The 26,507-nt window shown below is 38.0% G+C and overlaps 1 protein-coding gene across 1 annotated transcript in view; it reads left to right on the top strand.

Annotated features, from left to right (window-relative positions):
* itgbl1 (integrin, beta-like 1) overlaps window positions 1-26,507 on the top strand; it is a 55,075-nt gene that overhangs the window by 25,818 nt on the left and 2,750 nt on the right. Inside the window, 5 exon segments of the mRNA XM_060876094.1 lie at window positions 1,283-1,423; window positions 3,240-3,386; window positions 16,794-16,910; window positions 23,723-23,869; window positions 24,576-24,689. Coding sequence (XP_060732077.1) covers window positions 1,283-1,423; window positions 3,240-3,386; window positions 16,794-16,910; window positions 23,723-23,869; window positions 24,576-24,689 — 666 coding nt within the window.

Genomic DNA, 26,507 nt, shown 5'->3' with positions numbered 1-26,507 from the left:
ATTGCCCAACAGAGGCAGCTTGGCAGTTCTGGGGCTTGAACCCTAACCTTCCACTCATCAACCCAGAGCCTTAACCACTTGAGCCATCACTTCCCTGAACTAATAATGAACACCAATAATTTCATTGCAACCCTGCATCATTCTCTATCTATTTCTCTTCAAATCCCACTGTAGTACCAGCACGCAATCTAGGTGGCTCTGGTCCAAGGCTCTGTTCTTTTACCAACAAGGCTGAAATGAATACAGTAACTTATTTATTTAGCAGAATGTCTATAAAGCCATCCCATCTATAATGCCATCCCTCCCATGGCACACACTCTCATGTGTACTTCAAGTGGTTGTTATTTAAGAATGAATTCATAAGACTCGTATTTAAGGTTAGCTCTTTATTAGTTCATGAATAGTACATGTCTCAACTCACCATTAGATCCTATTTACTGTATGTAAGTATTAATCCAGGGATTAGTTCTGATTATTTGCCTATTAGTGTAGTCTTATTGGAAAGTGTTCCCAGTAGTTTAGTTACTAGGATGCCAATGCTAGAAATCACAACCTGAATTGAATCTGGATGGAAATCCACACCCCTAGATTGCATTCCACCATGCACAAACATGCACACACTTTTACACATATATACACTCCCAGGGACAATTTAGAGAAGTCAGTCCCCTGACCTCAGGATGGAATCATGGACCCGCTGTGCCACCCTGCCCTGACAGACAGACAGTCATTATTTAAATAACACATATCCTCCTTAACGAGAATGTGTTGCGAATGTGCATTAAATAAGACAGAGCATTCTCTAAGTACACATAGGCTTTAAGGTTATTGCAGGTCAGATCAGTGGCAGCAGCAGGACGAGGCTGGCAGATGGCAGGGTTATCCATGTGCCCTCTCTTCACTGGAGCAGATGAGAGAAAATGGGTTTCTGAGAAGAGTAGCAGCTTGGCTCGGGTGCATCCAAGTGGAGGTGTTTCCCCTGACTCTGTTCCTCCGCAAAACTGGTCCAGAACGTTTGGCAGCTGGCCAAAGCCACTTCATTCCTTCAGAAGCATTTCAGATATACAGACTTATGAAATAAACATTCTTTTTGTGGTTAATCGGTTATTTATTTTAAAACTGTTACGATCTGTTCAGCATTCAGTACTCATGATAATGGCACTAGTATGGCCATTTGGTTTCATGTACTTTTTAAATATACTGTGTAAAGTTTATGAAAAACTATAAAGTCTTCATACAAAAGGCATACACTCGCTCTACCATCTACCATTTTTCTTGGCAGGGACATGTGTATGTGGAGAATGTACCTGCTATGATGTAGATCCATCAGGGGACTGGGGTGACATCCATGGAGACACTTGCGAGTGTGATGAGAGGAGCTGCCATGCCACGTATGACAGATACTCCGACGAGTTCTGCTCTGGTAAAATAAGCGTGGGTTTTGTGTGCTAATTGGATTTGCTTATATTGTCAGATTAAGGTATACAATATATGTGGGATTGTTAAGGTTGGTGTTTATAGTGACAACCATGCCTGTGTTAGCCCTTGATAAGTGCCATTCAGAATATTCTTCCGATGTCAAGTCGACTATTGGTTTTTTGCTAGTTGTGCAATAAAGTTTACCAGGCTTCAACAAACCTTAACAATTTGAGTAATTTAGCTTAAATTCTGGTTTGTAAAAAAAAACATAAGGAGGATGATGTTACACATTAAAACCAAACTCACTCAAAACACAAGGCATGTGTATCTCCTATTTACCTACATTGACAATATTCCAAATATACTCTAATTGTATATCTCCCATCAAAATTAACACATAGCTGTTAAAAATGATTTTAATATACAGAACAAGAAATACATGTACTATTTAAAAAGACTTGTCAGAGACTTGTCAGAGAAGCAATACTAGATAGTATTTAAGTAAGATTTTGGTTTCCTAGCACAGGTTCAGGTTTGGTCTACAATCATATTATGGTCATGTGACCTACTAATCATCAAGCCATTTAAGCTTAGAATAGATGGTCAAAATAATAACTTTGAATATATAAGTTGAAGCCATTAGTGTGAAATATAGATCATAATTTCTACAACATACTTCCAGGCAACTTTATTTAACAGACATACTGTACATTCGGAAATCCTCTCCTGTCTGAATAGTTCACCTCAATGACATAGCATTGTCATAATCTCACACATATAATACACACATGAAAATATCACGTTAACACAGTTTTCCTACATCCAGCATGATGAAGTCAGACCTGAGCTTAGAATCAATCACACAATGCTGGTGTTTTGCAACAGCCACTGCGCTACTCTTCCATGCATGTTTTAATCACCTAAATTTATTACGAGAGTTCTAGCCAGCATCCTCGTGAGACAGTGTGATGGCAGCGTAATACAGGACACACTGTCGAGCATCTTGTATAAACGTCAAGAGATAAAAAGTCGAAACAATCGTCCATTTGTCTAATTTACATTACTCACAATTACGTGACTCACCAAAACTGCACTAAGCTACAAATTCATGCACTGCAGATCAGCCTGGAAAGTCCCATAACTCAACCCAGCAAAAATCTATGTCATTTAACTTTATGCTTTGCTAACCCAACATCAACATTGATTAATGTAGAATTATATAGTAAAAAGCTTATGCAGAGGTCATATAGCTTTATTAACAATACTTAACTACGCCTAAGTAAATTGTTGCATTGTTTTGCTTAAAGGAATAAGGACATTACAGTAGGATGTGTGCATGGAGTAACTGCTTGAAATAGTTTTTGAAATGCTGATTTGACTGAAACAATAAGGGTGGACGGCTGTACTCCGTCCATATGTTATTCGACCCTACTTTACTCCTCCTTTAGTAAACACAGGGCTGCTGGATAAGCTTGAGCTCACAGACATGAGGCAAGAAAGAAAAACATTCACACATCTGTGTTTAATTTTGAGGCATAAATCAGCGGTCAGGACTATGAGTTCTGGAAAGGAAAGGCGGAGTAAATTTGTGAGAAGTGAAGTTAGGTAAAGTTTTGTGTGTGTGTGTGTGTGTGTGTGTGAGAAAGAGAGAGAGAGAGAGAGAGAGAGAGAGAGAGAGAGAGAGAGAGAGAGAGAGAGAGAGCTTTTGTAAATCATATAAATAGAAACGCACATAAGTATAAAGTGACATGCAGTGTTAGTTCCAGTCTTCAGAGCAGAACTCATCACAGCTTATTTTGCATCCTTCATTGCTTCTGTAGGCCACGGACAGTGTCAGTGCGGAAGGTGTGACTGCAAAGAGGGCTGGACAGGCAAGAAGTGTGAGCATCCTCTCTCCTGTTCACTCTCTGTGGAAGCCAGTCTGAGGAAATGCAGAGGGACTTCCAACCTGCCCTGTCATGGCAGAGGTAAATCTCAAAATGTCTGTTTGTCCAAAGGAAAAAGCAGCATTTTTTCAAACACACAACTTAAGATTATTTTACATGATGCTTAATTAATTGGTATACTACTACCTTTAATTGTGAATGCTGTGCTACCGTTAAGGGAACTGGAAATATTCATGAGAAATTATTCTATTACACTGAAAATAAAAATGTTCTTAATTTTAACACGCACATCAGTTTTCATGTATTTGCTTGAACCTGATTGGATGCTAAACGGAGATGATTGGACTCTTTAAGTGGGCCTTGTTGATTACAGTCATTTGCTGGAGGAGAGACCTTTAAGATTTGTAATGAGTTCTTTGAAGGCCTAAATAAAAATGTCAGGGTTATTAAGTAAGGTTTTTTTCTTGGATTTGTAATCAAGTCAGATTATTTGGTTATAATAATACGCAAGTGATGTACACATAAAAACACTAAATTATGTATACTATGTAAGTATAGGACAACCAAGAAAATAAGTCAAGCCTTTACCACCTCTACAATTTCAAGTCTCAAACCTCTGCCTTGAATGAGCAGAGTTCTCCCTGTGCTTCAAGGGTTTCCATCAGTTACTCTGGTTTCCTTCTCAGTCCAAAGACGTGTTTTTGGACTCAAACTGAATGGCTTCACTAATTTGTCCCTAGTGTGTGAGCAATCTTGTGCCCTGAGCCCCCTGAGATAGTCTCCAGCCTCCCTGTGTAAGACAAGATTGGATTAGACTTTGGATGTATGGATAATGCATGGAGATTGTCCAGTAGTTTACCTTTAAAAAAAAAAGATAAAAAGGCAACAATGATAAATCGATTAATATTGATTATATATGACTATAAATCGATTACTAATTATTAGTATATATATATATATATATATATATATATATATATATATATATATATATATATATATATATATATATATTATCAGAAAAAAAAATTCTACAAAAAATACTGTAAATATGCTAGCAATGGTATAACCTATTGTTATGACTGTATTAAAAGATACCTTTTCTATGTCAGGCCACTTATGAATTAACTGGCTGACCCCAGATGTGAACAAAGTCAGTAACATATTGATTAAAGGCTACTAAACTGAATTGTATAGTATGATATTGTAGCCGATACAGTGATATCATTAAATAATTATATCATTGTCTAAAGAATCAAAAGCATATAGCATTGCGTAAAAGCCTGAGGTTTATGCCTCTAGTACCGCATACAATCTAATTACATTTGTTACCAAAGCTTCCACACCTCAATAAGTTTCTAAGAGTTTCCACTAAGCTAATGTAATTAAAGTAAAAGCAAAGATCAGCCCCTGCAGTACGTTTACAGTAGAGCCCTGCAAGTTCAATAACACAATAACACTATATGAAATTACACCAAGCAAGATGTAGCGTATTAGCGGAGTTAGTGTTCTCAGAGAAGCCTCTGGTATTCCCTGCGTCTTCAGGAATAGTGTAAACCAGGAAAGCTACAAGCCCTGTACCTAATGGAGCATAATGAGGGTTTCAGCCCAGTCGAATATGAGCAAGTGTTCCTCTGGGCTGTTCTGCTGCTAAAGCCGGAGAACAAAACAAGCCCAGCAGAATAGCCTCTTATTCATCCTATACAGCCTACTAAACAGAAACAGATCTGCTACATATTTGTAATACATTAAATCATTTTGGGGGGTATATTGGAACAGGCATTCTGCAAAAAATTTTTACAGAAGTAAAAACACAGAATACAGATCATACACAGAATACAGCCAACAATATACAGTATTATAGGAGCAATCAAGGATATGCATGATTTTTTTATTTTATTTTATTTTATTTTATTTTTATCAAAGTTCTTCCTGCATGACCTCGGTGATGGTTTGTGGTTTGCATTTCTCGTTATTGCCTCCTACAGTACAGTCCCAAGGAAGGTTGATAATGTGGTTGCTGCGGTTTGCAGCGTGGACGTCCAGAAACAGAAATGAAAGTCTTGAGCAGCTACTGAGTGTTGCCAGTTGCGGGTTGAGGTTAATTATGCTTTGATTAACCTTTTAGTCGGAGTGATTCGATAATTGATTTGTAATTTGCGTGGTCTTATCTCATGCTTATTAAATACTTAGAGTTGTGTATTATATATTATGAAGTGACACTGATCTCAGATTCAGACTGTGCACATTTGCTCAAAAAGAGTGTTGTTGTCTTTTACCTCTGTACAAGAATAGCAGCAGTAATGGCTGAGTTCCACCAGACACATAAGGATCTTTTTAATGGATGTATTCTTCCTGTGAGCTTATTTATAACCTAAATAACAATAAGTATGTGTTGAGTATTAGGTTGCTTTAGGTCAAATCATTTCTTTCATGTCTTTTCCAGCTTTTCATTAAATATGAATCAATAAGAAGAAGAACAAATTGCAAATACACACCCATCATCCATAACATCAAGGCCACCTGCCTATATAAACTCATTGTGTCACCAAAATTGATCCATCGAGGCATGAACTCCACAAGACCTCTGAAGGTGTGATGTGATGTCTGTAGCATTCATTAACAGAAGATCCATTAAGTCCTGTAAGTCGTGAGGTGGGGCCTCCATGGAATGGACTTTTTGTCCACAGATGCTTAATCAGATTAAGATCTAGGGAATTTGGAGGCTAAGTCAACAGCTTGAACTCTGTCGTGTTCCTTAAATCATTCCTGAACAATTTTTGCAGTGGGTCTGTTGAATGAGGACACCTGCCATTAGGGAAAACCGTTGCCATGAAGGAGTGTACTTCGATCTGCAACAATTATTTAGTAGGTGGTACATGTTAACATAACAACCACACAAATGTAAGGTTTCTCAGCAGAACATTGCCCAGAGCATTACACCTTCCTGTCAAACCTTCACCAGATAAGCAATACACACAAAGCAGGCATAAAATACAACCATCAAATATTACTTCCTCACTGTGCTCATGCCAGCACAGTTATGGTAATTTCTGTGCAGGAAAATATCAACTCAGTGCAAACATTATAAACTGGCAGGTAAAAATATGGCACCCATCTAAGAAATGAGCAATATACTAGGGCTATTGGAGCAAAAAATGTTTATTCCAGCACGAAAACAATAAGCAGTTTGATTCAGAAATATCAAACACAAGCTGTGCAAGAAACATTTAAAGAGCAATAGACAGTTCAGAAAACAATTCAGTGTTCAGCCAGATCCCTGGGAAGTTCCTGTAGTAGGCATGGCTGAGTAGCCCTGAACAATACCTAACTGTTCAAAAACATATTGTTTATACATTATTCTTTTGCTATCATCGTAAGAAATGATGTCATTGTCATTGTTTAATACGGACACCATGGTGATATACTGAGAACATTTTGAAAAGCTAGGTGTTAATCAGCAAGTTTGTTTTGCTTCTCAGAAAATATATTAATAGATGTGAGTCCTAAAGTTCTATACACCAGTGGTACCAATTCTGGTGATATATTTTATGATCTGGTATAATAATAATAACAATAATAATAATAATAATAATAATAATAATAATAATAATAATAATTATTATTATTATTATTGTTATTATTATTATTTACCAGAAATGTGAAATATACATATTAAAAACATCAGAAATCCTTCCATTGATGTGATTAGAAATTGTGCCTGTACATATATATGGTTCTTACCATTTAATTGCTGACAACCAGTTAGCTAACATGCAATTAATCATCGTCATCATCTTCATCATTAACATCAAAGTTCAGGGTTTCCATTATTCGAGCATTCAAAAATGTGTGTCTCTTTAAACGAATAGACGATACATCAAAAAAAGAGTCGCAGTTTAAATTTAGCAACATGTTGAAACGTGTTGCCGCTGGTGGCTTCCACAGGTATCACTGCCTGCTGTGAGCTTGTAATTCACATAGCCACTGCTGTGGAGCAGCTACTGTGGTCGTGTTTAAAACAAGACAGGAATAGAAAATGGGATTCTTTTTTTTATTATTTCTATTTATTTGCTAGATGGTTTTTATTTCTCTTTAATATCCATTTTCATCTGAGAAATTACAAATATTAGGTAAATAATGTAACACCACTGGTCACAGGGGATTGTTTGAGGGACAGGCTTTCAGCTTAGACTTATACATTTACATTTACGGCATTTAACAGATGCCCTTTTCCAGAGCCACATCTCTATAGATGGGACTTTCTACTGATACGCACAAAAAAAAAAAAACATATACATTGTTCAAATACAGAGTTAATTTATATGGGAAAAAAAATCCTCTTAATCATATACACCGTATTCAAATCTAGAATCAAAAGCTCCTCTTACCTGAGGAACGTCTGAGACTTACTAGCAAAGCATCATTGTAGAATCACATGGTTGGACAGAGGTTGGCGAAATACATTAGAAGATACAGTGGCTGTATGTGGTGTCATGCAGTGGTGATTAAGGTGTTGGTCTATTGATTGGAAGGTTTTGAGTTCAGAATCCCAGGAACACTAAGCTGCCACAGCTGGGTCCTTGAGCAAGACCCTTAACCCTTAACTGCTCAGTTGTATAGATTTGATATTGTATATGTAAGTCACTCTGGAGAAGTGTGTCTGCTAATTGGTGTAAATGTAAATGCAAAAAGCACGTGTTGACTGTGTGTGCATTGCATTTATATCTTCTGTGCTGAAAACTGTAAATTTCAGGCTGTCCAAGTCTTTAGCTTTGAAGCTTTTGGAAGACAGAACACACTTTGAGACAGAGAGGTTTTGGGAATCTGAGATTAAAAGAGGCTAGGGAACTTAATTAGGTTTAATTATTCCATGAGCGCCGTTAAATTATCTTAATTTACGGCAACAAATGGAGGTTTAAATTAGCCCTGTCCATGACCAAATTATCAGCCATGAACATCCTCAACAAGATATATATGTTAGTTCAGGATCATATATAATAAACAATTTGTGAATACAGTACACTGTAGCACTTTAAGGTTTAATAATAAACCTTAAATAGTCCACATTCAGGTTTCTTCTGCTTTAATCATCCATGAGTTTAGGGTATGATGTTATTTTCTGCTGAATAATATACTTTCCTTTAGCTGTGTCCACAGGATTACTTTATCATTGCATTTAAATGATTGGATGTAAAAATAATGAATTCAGAAATGTTTTTCTAACACTGTAGAATATCTGTCTGAGGACGACAGATTTTTTTTTTCCGTCCCCATAGTCAGGCACTATGGATTCCCCATAGAGTCTCAGTAAAACTATAGATTCTCCGTCTCTACTCATTTTCCTAGTGGCCTTTGACAAGTGGCGAGCAGAGAGTCGACCGAAATGATGATTTATACGTCTGTTTACGTAGAATTTCACCCATGATTGGAGCTATAGGTCTGCTAGCTTACATCCATTAGCCTGACAGCAGTTAATTACACAAGTTTCCTTCACTCACTGAATTTCACTCCCACATTTAAGGTGGCAGTCAGCCTGGCTGAGTCAGTCCAAGCGTTCGAGCTCAGCTTTCAGCCATTTCCCATCTAAGTATCAAAAGGCCACACACAAGGTTACAGCATTGTGTTTATAGCTAAGTGATAGCCACTGCCCGTGAAGCATGAGCACTCCTCTAGACAGTAAGTCTGCACGAGCCTCAGTAAGACATTACTGTGCTGATTTGTAAATATTTCTGTGACAGGCTAATCTAGGATATTTGAATTATCAATCATCATTGTCCAATAGCGAGGAACAAACAAGCCTAGCTAGAAAATAAGTAAATAACTCAGTAGCCACATATTGAACACAATGAACAATACAATTGAATTTAGATAATGATATTAAATTCTGGTGTACTTTAAAAAGATTTCGGATTAGGATTAGTCAACAAATATCACTTTGTATGTCAGCTTTCATGTCCAGTGTAGCTCCTAATCTGGCCATACACTGATAGGAGTAGGAAGATTTCAGATTTTGTGATTTTGCTACCCTTCTGTAAAAGACCTGCTTTTAGACACGACTGTCCAGCACCCAACTTTTCATGGATTCTCAGCAAGTACCAGTTGAAATCTGAATAACAACAACATCTCTCAACATCTTCCACATTAATTGGGAGCGCAAGGCCATCTTCAGGCCATCTGTGAATTTAATAGCTAACTTTTTAAATAGAATAAGTCCTGGACTAATGATCATTTAAGAAATTTGTAGTTAGAACAACCTACATACTGGGCTTTTGTTTATTCACCTGTCAGCATGTTCTTGGAATCAGAATTAATTATAAGCCTTTACGTAACAACTGGACTACAGTCTGGTGCTACACAGTTTAGCTAAATATAAGAACATAAGAGGCAATAAAAAGCTGTTAGAAGTAATCATGGCATGTGACAGACCACCAGTTGTGTATTCTGTTCACTGAAAAGCAGAATTCAAAAGCATATAAAAGCCTGGAGTTTGGTAGGGCAGGAGTCCTGGATACCTTCTTGTGTTCTTGCTCATGCGTGTTGAATGTTGAATAAATCTTCCTCTTAAACCATCCTGCTGAGTTTCTGCCTGCTTCCAAATGACAAGGCACCATAACAGATATCTAGCGTTCATTTCACCTAGATAACATGCCACACTGTCAGGAGGAAGCGATCCACCATAAGATTGATCGGTAAGGTGAACAGAGATAACTATTACAAGGGACATTGTTAATCTTACAAAACCTCTAAAAGGTATACAGTACTATGATGCCCTGGAGCAGCAGGCCTCTAAGTAATGTCCATAAAAAGGAGACACTCATGGCAGAGGTGAGCATCCAGCCTGTAGGCCATGGTAATGACATCCATCACACTGTGGGCTAGTCTTGGTTTATACAAGTGAGCCTCCTGTGTCTTTCCTCCATAACTGATAAACTAATGATTGAATTGCCATCATCCAAATAGTAGTGTGCAGTAGTAGAGAAAGTAGTGAAGGGTGTTGGCTCCCTCACAGCACTGCTAGGTCAATTGATTGGTTAACAAACTAGATGATATATGTAGAAACTCCAGGAGTAAAGGTCACTCCAAAATAATTTGCATGCAAATGGAGTTTATACACAGTTTATACACAGTACTCTGAGTCTTTTTTATGCTGAAAAGTCAATTTCAGCATTGCATCCAGTATAGGCTTATAGGAAGATGGCTTTATATTAGTGATAGGGGGTTTCTTGCATTTCTACATGCATCTCCTCCATCTTGTCTCATTACAAGATCTTAAATCCACAAGTGAAGGAGGAACGTGCCAAATCTCCTACACTTTCATTTCAAGTATTTGGCAGTCACACTTATCCAGTGACTTACATTTAATCTCATTTTATACAACTGTGCAATTGATTGTTAAGGGCCTTGCTCAGGAGCCCTGCAGTGGCAGCTACTGTAGATGGACCTAGGATTTGAACTCGCAACCTTCTGATCAGTAGTCCGATCACTATGCTACCACATCTACTCATTCATTTTGGACGCTAGTGCTAATCTAGCGGAAACTAAAGCCTTGCTACCTATTTCAGGACCACAAGCAAGTCAAGTCAAGTCAAGTCAATAAGCTTTTATTGTCATTTCAACCATATATAGCTGTTGCAGTACATAGTGAAATGAGACAACGTTCCTCCAGGATCATAGTGCTACATAAAACAAAGACAGGGCTAAAGACTTGTAAGTAGTCTTAGCCACATAAAGTGCAACTGTGCAACCTGGTGCAAACAGTGCAGGACAAGACAAACAAGACAGACAAGACAGTGCAGGACAAAAGACAGTGCAGGACAAAAGACAGTGCAGACACAAAGTTACAAGACAATACAAAAAGTACAAAAATGCAACACACAAAAGACAACAAACAGTAAACAGTAACAGAAACAGCGCCAAATGACCAGTGTTAATACTGTATGTGAATACTGAATGTTCAAACAATATTTCGTGCAGTAACATTAGAATGAACACAGTTTCTTAGCAGCATGTTCCAAATGCATCTGTAGCTCTGACCATAATTACAAACTGGTATCTAAATATCTCCTAAGGTTTTTCGTGGTAAATTCCCTCTGCTGCACATCAAGCTTCATCATACAACATTCATCTCTCACTGATCATTTCCCTATTTTTATTCCTAACAAATAAGCTACATTATTGCTAAAAGAATACTCTGATTTGACAAAGCATGAGACAACTGATTCTAGGTACCAGAAGCTACTAAATATAATTTCTTCTTTAATGCTGCAATACTGTTTCACACTTATGAATATGAATAACCTCAGCAGCAATCACCGGAAGAAATACTCTGGAGGCTGTTGCTCAGGAGAGCGCAAAAGAAAAGCCGTTAATTTGCTATGCAGATGTTGACTGGTATGCCTGTACATCACTGGTGCTGCCTGCTATAATGAGCAATCTGTAAAAACAAATCAGCTGAATTAGTGCTGATTGCAATCACTCTCCCTGAGTCACATGATGTGATTTTCTCTGTGAACAAAGACAAGACAATGTTTCACAATAAGAACTTAATAGACTTGCGAAGTCTGTAGCAAGTTTCATATTAGCCTAAATGGACAAACCGTCACTGTGCAGAATTTTACTGTGAGTGTCTGGATGATGTTTAGGTCATGATGATGATTAATAGTGGCATCTTGATCAGTATTTTATTTATTCATAAATTCATTATTATTAAAATCCACTGACTGAACGTTCCTCAGGTTTAAATAAAAATTTGGTCCCACCATATATGTATTCCATACAGTATATAGTCTTCAGTATTAAGAATGGCTTCTGTTGTTTCCTTATGGCTTCAGACAAGCTTTATTAGTATGTTCAGCTCACAACAATTGTGGCAGTCATGTGGCAGCTGATAGCAGGCAGCCCTTGAATGGCAGTTTGATTAGAGAATGCCTCCAGATGCCCCAGCTAAACATGACTCCATCCTGCCTGACCTTTCATTTCCTACTGATTAACGCCTTCCAAATGCTATCTCTGAAAAAGGCCAAAAAGCACCAAAGTAAAGTTTGTTTGCCCCTCTCTCTCTCTCTCTCTCTCTCTCTCTCTCTCTCTACCTATCTATCTCTATCTCTCTCTCCTTTCAAGCTGCACCAGACCCACTGGAGAAATATCCAGCCAAAAGTGCATTGTAGGAAAGAGTAGCAGTTATTTACCTTGCCTAAACTTTAATATAAGCATTGTGTATTCAGTTGGGGATTTTCAGCTCCTTACAGGTTAATGGCGAAGTAAAAAGTCATGCTTTCTAACTTTTCTCTAAATTTTCAAGAGATTATTGTTGTTCAACAGCTATAAAGAGAGGCCTTATGTAGGGCCGCAGCTATAAAGAGAGGCCTTATGTAGGGCCGCATGCCTCATAATGCTGGGAGGTATGGATAAGTTGCCCTGGGCATCAAAACATCTGAATTATCAGTACATACCCAGTCATGATGTGTGACGCTTTGTATAGGAAAACCTAACTGTTTTTTTTTTACCTTGTACAGTATATACACTCACTATGTCAGCAATGTACTCGAGATGCTAAAGGAGATATTACATAGAAGTACATAGAACCTATGTTTATGTGGGTTTGACTATGAGAAGTCTATATTAAATTTAATCCCTAAACTGCTATGAAGTGAAATCACATTTAGATTCCATTGATGTAAGCAATATGCTCAAATGTCATTTCAGATAATACATTTGAGACTTGACTTCTTCCTTGTTAAACACGGTAACATGATGGATTATAAAACAGTTTTTCTTTTTTCAAGTCAGTAGAGTAAGGCTCATTGTTTACAGTAGGTTTCATTAAATGAGCTCCATGAAAAAAATGGTGCTTTAACCCCCATAATAACCTACTGATCATATAAAGCTGGTCAACAACCTTTCCTGAGAAGATGATATTTTCCTGTTGCATGTTTCCCACTGCATCAAAAACTCTAATGCTGCTAGGAAAACAACAGCAACTACAACTCGCCTGCAACCACATGCTATTTGGGCAGAGAGTAAATAGCATGTGGTTGCAGGCGAGTTGTAGTATTCTTTCACTTTCCTGAGAAACCGTTTACATCCCAGACCTTCTGAGCAGCTGTCAGAATCCTTTCTGCTGAAGCAGAATTACAACCGAAAATTACAATCACATACAGCTGCTTTTTCAGAGATGTTTAAATTGCAGCCATAGAGCTACCTTTATTGATTGCTTTGTACATTTTCCAGTTCCAGATGTGCGTTCACACTGAGATCAAAGTAGAACCAGGTTTCAGTATGTAGAATAGGTAGCGTATTACAGTATATTTGTTCATTTTTCTCTTGAACACTTACGGTACAGTATATAAACTATTACTCAGGAGATGAGAGATAAATTTGGTGATGTAATATTTTTCTTTAGAACAATCTTCAAATGGTCTTGCTTTTTGATTCGTGTCATTTCTGTTTGGCCTTTTCAAAAACAAAGAAATTTTGTCTCTGGTGCCTCGGAGGCATTATTTGCACGGTTCATGCAAAGCAAAGGCAAATCAAGATGCACGCAGCAAGACTCCAGGGCACTGTGGCTGCTTGGTGAGCACCGCTGTCATTTAATGTCAAAGATGGCAAAGCGTTATGCAGCCAAGCTCCCCTGCTTTCTACATTTCCTTCTTTAAAGTCTGTGAAGAAAGAGTGACACTTTGACTTGTTAGCAGTTACAGCCTTTTATAGCAACCAAAGCCTAAGCCAAAGAAGAGTAACTATATTTGACTAATAGTAGTTGTGACTGATATTATAGAATAAACAGTGTAACAGGAAACAGCTTTAGATAGCTGTCTCTGGAGACTATTTCATTTAAAATCTCAGACCTTGGGCATCAAGACAATAAACGTCCTACTATATCATTTACATTGATGAATTAACGGCCGCAATATCCTTAAGTAACAAGGTGAAGAGATTCTGAAGTTGATTGTGAAAGACGTACAGAGTTTGTTCAGGCATGTGAAACAGCATTGCTCTTTGTAGACCGGATCCAAATTTATTGGATGGTTGTCTGTGAAATACACATAGAGGCTTTACTGTTACTGCTAAATAAGCACAGAACACGATCATGATCATGATTGGGACATAATAATCAAAGCAACAGATATGCCTTATTTATTTGTTTGTTTGTTTGTTGGTTTGTTTATTCAATTAGTGAGATAGGACAGAGTCTGGTTAAGACCAATTATGAACTCAAAATAATGTTGTAGAAGTTCAGGAGATGAAGAAAGTTCTTTTTTGTTTGTTTGTTTGTTTTTTTGCCAGATGATGATATTTGAAAAATGATAATGTGTAATATTCATTCATTCATTCATTTTCTACCGCTTATCCGAACTACCTCGGGTCACGGGGAGCCTGTGCCTATCTCAGGCGTCATCGGGCATCAAGGCAGGATACACCCTGGACGGAGTGCCAACCCATTGCAGGGCACACACACACTCTCATTCACTCACGCAATCACACACTAGGGACAATTTTCCAGAGATGCCAATCAACCTACCATGCATGTCTTTGGACCGGGGGAGGAAACCGGAGTACCCGGAGGAAACCCCCAAGGCACGGGGAGAACATGCAAACTCCACACACACGAGGTGGAGGCGGGAATCGAACCCCGACCCTGGAGGCGTGAGGCGAACGTGCTAACCACTAAGCCACCGTGCCCCCATAATGTGTAATATAATGTGTAAAAATAATAATAATTAAAAAAAAATCTCTGGTCTGGATCACACCCACTTTTGGTTCAATTCCGAGCAAAGCTACAGAAACGTGATGGCGACATCGCGTTACCTTGCTACAATCCTAAGACTGAAGAAAGTTAATTGTTTGGAGAGTTTGTGTTGAATAAAATTTAACATAATATTCCTTTTGCAATGTAAACAACCTGGCTGTGAAATGTTAGCAGGTGAAAAACTAAAGGCAAGACAAAACAAGATGAAGCAGAAACCTGTCAGTTTCTTTGTGTCATTTTTATATGACATTCCAGCACTGCCTACCCTACGCTAAATTCCAGTTCGCATGGTTTAATCAGCTCTCTCATTCCTCATCTACTCATCTCAAGGTGAGACAAAATGCAGGAGACAGACACAGTGGTTAAACGTGAGGAAAATGCTTGAGCCATCCGACAGGGCTGTGTGGTGTCGCAAAAGCTAATCGATGAGACGCGAGTGTTATGACATCACTAGTTGCTGTGGCAACAGCAGCACGCAGACGGGGCTTATCTGCTTGGCAGGCTGAGTGCTTGTCAGACAGGGCGTTGCTTGTTGTTCTCACCGCCTGCCTAAAGCCACGGTAGCTGCCAGTGTCGGACAGATTTCAGCAGCCGTGCTAACGTGTACGCTGATATCCACAGGCCAAAGCCATCTGCACTTCTTCATCCTATGACACGAAAGTACGTTTCGATGAAAATCCGTGTCAGTGGATATCAGGATCATTGTCTTTTCTTTTTCTAGTGAATCAGTGTGTAGAGACATTTATTCGAGGTCATTGGTTAAATATGGTTTAAGGATTAATAAAGGATCAGTGCAGTAGTCATAGTAGTTTTCAGCTAAAAGTAATATATAGATGTTAATTATCTGGATAATGTATACACTTTTAGATCTGCTGTGTTCAAGAAAAACCATTCACCTCAACAGTCTGTAATGAACAGTCAGAGAATTTTTTTTGTGTGCCATAGCAGATGTTTTCTTCCAGCAACACCATGCTGCTTGGAGGGTAAAAGTTTTTGGCTACAGTTAGCACTGTAAAAACAAAAAAATTACAACATTCATTTTATTGTTTTAGTTTTAGTCGGTCTTAATTTTCATAAGCAAGCATGCCATGCAAGATAATTGCCTCGAAATATATTATGCACAGGGCCAACTGCATAATTGTGTATGCTTTGAAATCGGATCGTTTCCTTATCATGACACCTTTTATAATATCTGCCTTCGTCTACCAGCCCACCATCGAGTGATAAATTTAATTGCCTAAAACCGAGTCTTTAGTGGTGAAAGAAAGATAACAGAAAGCAATTATGATATTAGTACCACTTAACGGCCTACGAATTATCCATTTCTGATTATCGCAAGCTGTCACTGAGAAAGAGTGACGCAATTGTGATTCAGAAGGGGGGTTTGTTTCTCGACACCTGAACACACACCGCTGATACACAATCGACAATGCTTCATATGTAATAGGCTCATTAACGACGGAAACAACCTCATCTTGTGCAGACACTCATAAACACAATATTGTGTTACTGAATTACTAGCCACAATAAGGTTACATGGGAAAATCCAATTAAAGCACAACTGGGTTATTTAGCTATTTGTCAGATTAATAGCAAGTTAATGGAGATGAAACAAAACACAATACGAGATTTCGCCACAGTTTGCCACTTTTGGAAGTTTACTGAATGTAGAATGCTCTTGCACTGCATATTGTGACGGAACTCTTCTTATCCGTGTGTGTGATTGTTTGTTTTAGGCCAGTGTGCATGTGGACAGTGCACGTGCCATCCACCAGGAGACAGCCGTGTTCATGGCAAAAACTGCGAGTGTGATGATCGGCAGTGTGAAGACGTGAACAAAGACATCTGCGGTGGTATGTAGTGCACACAGAAACACTATAGACACACAATGCACAAAGGATTACCAAGGACAAACACTGACAACAATGCCATCCTAGATAAACTGTGATATACCATACCACGGTGTGTGTGTGTGTGTGTGTGTGTGTGTGTGTGTGTGTGTGTGTGTGTGTGTGTGTGTGTGTGTGTGTGTGTGTCATGAGAACAGGACCTCCAATTACACCTTTTTCCTTCTTTTTTATTCCTTTTTTTTTTTTGAGCCTCTTCTCATTATGCAGCTTGGATCAGTATTAGAGAACTCTAGCATTAAAAAGATGTCATTAATAATTTTAATATTCTCAAAAAAAAAATTAGGTGAGATCAAAATGAGGGAATGTTTTCTGTATCCTGAAGTGCAGGCCAAACTGCACCAGACCGAGACATTAAGGTACCAGACAGCTTAGTTTCAGTGGGACTCAATGGGCTGTTGTGATGGAAAATGTGAGCAATTCCACATGAGCAAACAGCTAAATATGGCTGCTACTGTCTTGTCTATGATAGACTGCTCAATAGCTTGTAAACCACACGATCCTGATCACGTCCATGTCATGTCATTTTCCAATAGCTGAGATGTGCAGTCAATTAATAGCTTTTAATAATCCCTGAGTCACTTCTGTCAACATCTTTTTACCGTGTCTCATATTGACTAGGCTTCAGGAGTAGTGATAATGATTAGGCAATCAGTCACTCTGTACAGACCCTGCCCTAGGATGTGGATACACAGAAGGAAGAGGTACGCTTCAGAGATCAGACGTTAATGATTTCCTAAAGATGTGAAGAAGAATCCAATCAATGTAGCACTTCACGAATCATGCGGGGCAGCGACTTCATTCCCTCTGCCCTCATTTAGCCGATATTTATTTCACCGATCCATATATACACAGTATAGATCAACTAAAAGTGACCTGGGAAGCAAAGGGTCTAGTGTGTTGAGTCAGTATATCTCTATTTGATCAGATACGGACTAAAATGTATGAATTGAATTTGTGACAACTCTAAAAGTTCTCAGGTACAAAAATGTAAACTGATTTAAAAAGTGATAAAACAAAACATAGACTTTACTTCTTAACTGACTTTAACTTTGTAATTGTTTACCTTCATATAAATACCCAAGACTCTAAAATCAGGTGGTGAAAATCAGTGCCAACGCTGATAAATCGCAGAGACGTCGACGAGCTCCCATGTCTTTACCCGAGTGTTCACTACAGACAAGTTCACTACATGTACTCCAGGGGCAAAGAACCTTGTCAGGTCTAAACCTTACCTCAGTTTTAATGTGGAATACATATCGTCACCCCTTGGAGTGGGTGCAAAAGTGTGTGTGTGTGTGTGTGTCACATGCACTGGGTCTCCTGTACACAGAGCCAGAGGCCAGATGGCTGTAATCACTTGCCATGACTTTCACTCTTAGGCCAAGGAGATTATTGTCTTTTATTCCCTCTGCATCCCTCTTCCACTGGCGTCAATGTTCTAGGCATAAATAAAAGCCTGTTAGAAAACACTCACCACTTTAAGAGCTCTAAATAAGCAATGCCTGGACTGAAAGTGCCAAAAAGAGAACTTAATGTTACAGTGCAATAATTACATGGGATGAAATGGGTAATTACTGTGTCTTTATACAGTAAGTAATAGTAGGTGCAGATGGACATGTACATACATATTCTATCATGTATAATAAAAATCAGCTGTTCATGCATTTCATGCTAAAATTCATATATTTAGGCATAGTCAGTTGGTAAGATTTAATCATTATTATATTCATTTTTAACATTATATTGTGGTGCTTTTTTTTTTTTTTTTACATTTGCGTTCAACTTGCAAACTACAAAAACAAGGATTACTTTTAACTAGTGCAGTATTTTCTATGGGGGCACGGTGGCTTAGTGGCTAGCACGTTCGCCTCACACCTCCAGGGTTGGGGGTTCGATTCCCGCCTCCGCCTTGTGTGTGTGGAGTTTGCATGTTCTCCCCGTGCCTCGGTGGTTTCCTCCGGGTACTCCGGTTTCCTCCCCTGGTCCAAAGACATGCATGGTAGGTTGATTGGCATCTCTGGAAAATTGTCCGTAGTGTGTGATTGCGTGAGTGAATGAGAGTGTGTGTGTGTGTGCCCTGTGATGGATTGGCACTCCGCCCAGGGTGTATCCTGCCTTGATACCCGATGACGCCTGAGATAGGCACAGGCTCCCCGTGACCTGAGAATAGTTCGGATAAGTGGTAGAAAATGAATGAATGAATGAGTATTTTCTATGTTTAAAATCCAATATGCAAATTATGAATCAGATTTGTTTACTATTCTTTTATATTTAATGATAAGTTTACCAGGTCAATTCCTTTATAACCATAGTTCACCATTTTATAATGGCTATTCCAGCATGTGACAAAATACGTCGTCTCACTTCGTTCCATGAACGGTTCAAAGAATCCAGTGTATTTCAGTGAGCTCTTCAGTGGAGCTCTTTCGGGATGTAGTTGAATGGCAGATTTGCAGCAAGAAAGCAGCTGAACAAATCTGAAACTATGACGTGATGTAATCATGTTACCATGGACCAGATTCTCAGCTTGTAGAACCCATGCCAAGAAGACTTCTGACTGCTTTGGGATTTCTAATGAAGTGAAACTAACTTTATTAATTTTGCCCATGATATTCAGTTGGTAAACTGAAACCCTTTCTGGTTATTACTGGCCATGTTTAGATAGCACGGACACTTTTACAATGTTGCAGCAGTACTACAGAACAAACGACACACTCAGGCAACAGAATTGTATATCCTGTAAGCGCATTGTAAGGAAAGTGCCTTCACCTTCATCACCTCTTTTCATACATGAGCTTGCTTATGAAAATGATTGTCCAGCGTCACTAGACAATGATGTACTACATGATACAGAACAAAGGACACAATCAGTCACCAGAATCCTTTAAGTGATTCCAAAGCACATGCAGCTCACACAAATTCAGTACATTAGTCAGATCACACTCTTTGAGTCAAGACCATTAGAGAGTATCTAAGGGATAGCTGTTTGGTTGTGATTGTGTGGTGTGTGATGCCTTGTAACATACAAGGCAGATGTGACTCCTTTTGAATGGAGGATGCATTAATAATCCTGTGCGCTTTCCTCGGGCTCACTGTGTCATATTCCTGTGTGACAGTAGCACAGGGGCCCGGCGGGCACATTCGACCCACTGGCCTGTCTGGGCATGCCTGAAAATGGACTTGAAATATGCATGAAGCTCCGCTGATGCAGATTAGAACATGTTATCACAGGAAAGCTGAGGAACACGTTCATCCTCCACTAATGCTGATTCAGCCCACACACTCCCTCCAGTTCCTCTCACAGACACTACAGAGAGCCCTGTGACTCTCTCACTGGTGAAAAGTTAATATAAGCTAATCGCTGGCTGATTCAGTTGGAGAGTTAGCATTTAAAAAGAAGTGTGCACTCAAATTATAAGGGGTTTTATACGTGTTTTGACACAGTGAGCCATGATACTAATGCATAAATTCATTGCAGATTTCAGGACTCAATTATTGTATCAGCATTTAAATACAGTGTCAAATACATACATTTTTCCAAGGCAGTAGTCGCATGCATAGTCATGCAGGGGATTTCGTTCGTTGCTTCAAAGCAAGGCTTGAAGACAGCATGTACATACAAATTGCATTCACAGCTTCGGTAATGTGGAATCACAGGTGCAGTTTAATTGAAAGGGTCGGGGGTGCCACTCTTCCAAAGCAATTAAATGCTCTCATAGGCTGACTGATTGGGCCAACCAAGCATGCAGCCTCACCAACAGCACACTCCAGCCTTTTTAACCTCATCCCTTGAAAATAACGCTGGATAAGAGGAAGAAGACTAGCAGGTTTTCATGGTATCTATATAATGTGGGGCTTTTTTTTGGAGGGGGATACTTCTCCTCAGTCACTGATAGCTCTCTAACAGATAGACTTGAATTCAGTGCTTTCTTTGAGACACATGAAGCCAGTGCCTCATGTGTAGTATATCATTTGGGACACAACTACAGTGTCACTAGACAATCAAGGTTATATGTGAGCTCATGTATTATATGGTACATAATACATGAGCTCACATATAACCTTGATTGTCTAGTGACACTGTAGTTGTGTCCCAAATGATATACTACACGTTATACACTTACTCTATGCAATGTGTGTTTAGTACAGTATATGACTGTTAGAAGCGTAATATTGTCTCAGATGAAACACTAATGGTTTATACTGAATAACCAGAAGTAGAAGGTGGGTCCTGGTCAATGGCATATGGTGTCAAACGCACATAATGAGACGCCACTAGCTTTAGCAAAATACACTGAATTTTAAAAATGTTAAAAAACAAATCACACAATGTGAGCTAATTAAAAAGACATTTGTAAGGTGTATTGTCCAAAAGATTGTCATAGGCCATCTTGAAATTTTTTTCATCCAGCATCAGTGCCTGGTAGCCCTGCCCCTTCTTCCACTATGTATGCAAAGCTGTGTGTTTCGAGTGCATGAAGTGTCCAACATTCCACAATTTGCTTGTTTTTTTGTTTTTTTTTGAGGAAATAAGTGCATCATCTGGGTAGAATCTTCTTGTTAGAATTTTTATCGTGAACACACTACTCACACTATTAATACTACAAAATGAATAGGGTAGTATTGGACAAAAATGTCAGCCTTACCCCAGACTCCTCGACCAATTGCTCCCTCAGCCCCTGGACAAAGATGTCTGATGAAACCTTGAGATTTGATCTCCTGACAACAGATTCAGCACTTTTCTATTGCACCACTCACCAGCGCTATATCTTCATTATATTATTTTATCCACAACTAACATAATGATGTTTTATAGTGACGATTTTTCTTTTTCCCATCTTACAGACACACCTCCTCACTGTACGTCTTTTCATTTTATACTGAGTTGAACTTTAATATCCAGGAAAATATACATTTCTCTGCCCAGTTAAATCTTGAGGGAATCCTTGAAATTGTGTGAGAGAGGAAGCAGCAGTAGCTGCAGGTAGAACTCTATTATTCACTGTTCATTTCCCACTGATTCACAGACTGTCCCTCCAACAACAGAGAAACTCCAACCTTCACAGCCTTTGAAAAGTGTTTCATTTACTCCCTGCCAACACTCATACAGCCACAGCATCACATTTCCTCTGTCCTGCTATAAAGCCCACAGACAGGGACAATCCCGAACCCTGAAATGGACAGAGTCGGTCAAGAAACTTAGGAAACTTATTTCTGAATTATTCATATTCAATTTTGTTGTTGTACTGCTGTATGAGAGAATCAACAATGGTGACTATACATATGAACATACTAAATATTCAAGCCTACTTATGTGAGGTCCACAATAATATTAAGTTTTAATGTGAGCACATGTTAATCCAATACTGGAATATACGGTGCACAGTTATAGAATTTAATTTGAAGAAACATTTCAAATTGTTTCCAAACCCTTTTCACTCAGATTCAAGTTAACTTTATTTTAATGTAAAGCTATGACCAAAAAAAAGATGACTTAAACCATCTAGCCAATCAGCTGAACAACTAATCACCCAACAAAAAATAAAGAACTAACTAGTCAGCCAACAACATAAGCAACAAACCAACTAGTTAAACAACCAACCAGCTATCTAGGTAAACAACCAAATAACTAGCAAACGATACATCCATAATAACTAACTAACTAACTAACCAACCAGCTAAACAAACACAACCAACAAAGCAAGCAACTAAACCGCCAAACAATCAACTAAAAGATAAAAACTAAATAAACACTACGTAATTATTTAGCTTCAAACTCTGTTACTGTAAGTAGTTTAACCCAAGACTAGTTGTGCAAATTAGTGGGCCAGTAATAATGATGTAAAAATAATTTAGAGTGTACAGTTTAGTTGACAATGGTGACAAAACATAGGTGATTACGTTATATAGCCACCATTAGGCCAATTGGGTCCATCTTACTTCTGAATAGTGGAAATGAGTTATGTTTATATACAGATATAAGTTTTAATTCTTTGCATCTTTACATGGTTTTTCTTTTGGTGCTTGAACTATTAAAAACAACAACAACAACAATAAAAAAAAATAATAATAGTAATTATTATTATTATTATTATTATTATTATTATTCAAATCAAATCAAATCAAATTTTATTTGTCACATACACAGAGTATGACATGCAGTGAAATAATAATCATAATAATAATAATAATAATAACAATAATAATAACAATAATAATTGTTATTATTATTGTTATTATTATTATTATTATTATTATTATTATTATTATTATTATTATTATTATTATTATTATTATTATTATTATAGCTGTGTAACCTAAGCTGTGTATTCATCACAGAATCACACAGGACATTTATAGCCCTATTAAGCAACTCTGAGTATGTTTGGCAAGCCAGACTTTCCTGTGGATCTATGTCTAACCTATGACTCCAGCTGAGTAGCTATTATTAAAGCCCAGCACCACAACATCATAGCTCTTGGATCAGTCAAAATTTTGCATTGTTTTTGTTGTGTTAATTGGTGAGGAAAATGATGTGTGTGTACTGTATATATATCTGTGTGTGTGTGTGTGTGTGTGTGTGTGTGTGTGTGTGTGTGTGTTTGTGTGTGTGTGTGTGTGTGTGTGTGTGTGTGTGTGTGTGTGTGTGTGTGTGTGTGTGTGTGTGTGTGTGTGTGTGTGTGTGTGTGTGTTTGTGTGTGTGTGTGTGTGTGTGTGTGTGTGTGTGTGTGTGTGTGCGGTCCTCCTCCCCTCAGGGCATGGCTTTTGCTCGTGTGGCCGCTGTATTTGCAGTGATGGATGGTTTGGAAAGCACTGCCAGTTCCCCCGTAGCTGCAACATGACTGACGAACAGAGCAAGAACTTGTGTGAGACAGCCCACGGTGTCATGTGCTCCGGAAAAGGTAATACAGAGCTCACCCAGTGCTGCACTTTATTCATGACAGCAAAGGTGGGAGAGATCAACTGTGGTGCTCCACTTTACCTGTCATGGTGCAATGGAAGTGCAGCAATCATAAAACACAAGTGTAAGCTATAAAGTTAGAATGCACCGTAGAGAATGTCTTTGGTTGTCTGCAGCACACTGTAGCTTTTTATGGAAATGGATGGAGAGGGTCTACCACAGAGCACTCTGCCTCCTTTCATGCAGTGCTGCTACAGTCCTTGGCATTTAGTGCATGCATTATGCAAGACATTTTAACTGAAGCCTAACTAAAGATCTACTGAATAACATATCATAGTGTCGTGGCTATTCAATTCATTTTTAATAAGCATGCAATGCCTTTTTTGTTAGCATGAGGGTTGTTGTGTGAAGGCCTTCTTTGGAATATAATTGTAATTGTAAAGTCTATTTTTTTTAATGACACAATTCTCTCATGAAGGTCTGTCTAATTTGTTATTTGAGGATGAGGATTTCTATCTGACCGAGTAGTAATCAGGTCTCTTCTGTCATTCAGCAATAACTGTATAATTCAGCTAACTACAGCGTATTAAACCTTTAACGAGCTGCTTTTATTTACCCGAGCTGTTAGCAGAAATGTTACAGATACGTTATTGCGATGGTTGTATATTAAATGAACCACTATAACAAGCCTAAGCATATGCTTTCAGGCTCTTGCCACTGCGGGAGGTGCATCTGCTCGCCACAGGAATGGTACATTTCAGGCGATTTCTGTGAATGTGATGACAGGGAGTGTGACCAACATGATGGTTTGATCTGTACAGGTATGTATAAAAGTTATATGTATGGTGATCTGGTAAACCTGTTAAACTCAAATTTGACTTTTTCTATCTTTACCATACTGTACTTTTAGAAAATATAACATATTTTTGGAAAACATTCCAAATGGTGTAGACGAAATTTGGTGATGTACTGAACTTTTATTAATTGTCTAATTATGTACAATTAGAAAGCAACCGTGCCAGTATGCCTAAAGATTTTTAGAGTTTTAATTGCTAGCTTGCTAGCTAAGCCTGTGTTCCTTCCATAGAGAATGTCAGGCGTTGATCAAGTTGTTGGTTATGTGCCATGGTGAAATTGTATTAATACCAGCTGTCAGATGGTCCACAATGCACATACACCATTGGATGCACTGAAGAGATGACATTGAACACAGTAGCAACGTTTGAATGTTAATAATGTAACTATCTAATAATGTAGCCTACAATACATAACTTACTCAATTAATTAACTATTATTTCAGCACCAGTGTGTCTGACATTTTCCTCGTGTGATCAGACTAATTAGACAGACATGGATGATGTTCATGATTAAAGAGTTTACTTGATTTCCATCACAGATTTATCAGCTTTGATAAAGTGTCACATAATTAAGTAACGGTTAAGAATGTCGATGTCGACACAGTGTTTGCTTCATATAAGCAATCAGAATTCTCAGGAAAATATTACATTACGTTAAGGTGTCGCACCAAGAGTTACAGGAGATTAAAATCCCCTCCAAAAGTGCAGACATCTAAACTACAGCGGATTTTAGACTTTGGCTTTGAGATACAGATCTTAGATTAGTTAATTGGACATTTTAGAATGTGGTTTAAAAGAATTCATTGTTTTTATTGACAATTGTCTTTATGAACCTGTAATAATGTTGAACGGTCAATAAAAACAAACAAACAAATGAATGAATAAAAATCAATTTAACCGTAATCATTTCAATATAACAGCAGAGAAATCTATGACTCCAAATCTGATTTATAATGTAAATATAATGAACTCTTATATCAAGATCATTTCCCATATTTTTCCAAAACTAAAATGGAGTATAACATAATATTAACACGATATTAACCAGAATAAATAATATTAAATATAGAATAACTGCTTGATTAGTGGGACTTCTGAACAGTTTGTCAGTCTGTAGACCACAAAAAAAAAAAATGAAAACAACTAAAATATATTTATTATTTATTTTATTTAATGTATTACATAGTAAACTATAAACAAATTAAATAGACAAATTTAAATGTGACATTTCTCTTTTTACGTTTGGGCATCTTTTGGATTTCAAATTTCTACAAATACTTCTGATTGATATATTTCAGTTTAGGAAATCCCATAGTTTGCATAATATACAGCAGAAAGCTTTGCATACACATAAAGACTTAGAAATTGTTTGCATAGACATATAGACACCTTCACACACTGTCTGAAACACACACACTCATTTCTTGGCCTGACTGCAGCATGTTGTGTTTTGGTGACAGGTTTAGGTTTGTTTGAATGTTACTTTAATTTCATATTTGGATTAGACATCTCAGTACCAAGCCAATAGCGATCTGTCCAATTAGTAAAGCCTCACTGACTAATTCTCTACTGCTGATTAAGGCTTTGGCTGAGGTCCAACAGGAAACAACCTCTGGGGACAGTTGCAAATTTCCTGACCACAACTTAAGTAGTATTTATTATGGCTCAGATCTTTGACCTCTGGACGGCTGTTTTGTTTAAAAGAACTTATTGCATTGTCATTCAAGCAATTATTTTGTTCCTCCCGCACAAACAGTAGAAACAAGCGATGACACATTATCG

Source organism: Tachysurus vachellii, chromosome 8 (assembly GCF_030014155.1).
Source record: "Tachysurus vachellii isolate PV-2020 chromosome 8, HZAU_Pvac_v1, whole genome shotgun sequence".
NCBI lineage: Eukaryota > Metazoa > Chordata > Actinopteri > Siluriformes > Bagridae > Tachysurus > Tachysurus vachellii.
Note: the sequence above shows the minus strand (reverse complement) of the source record. Positions and strands in the feature narration are given on the sequence as shown.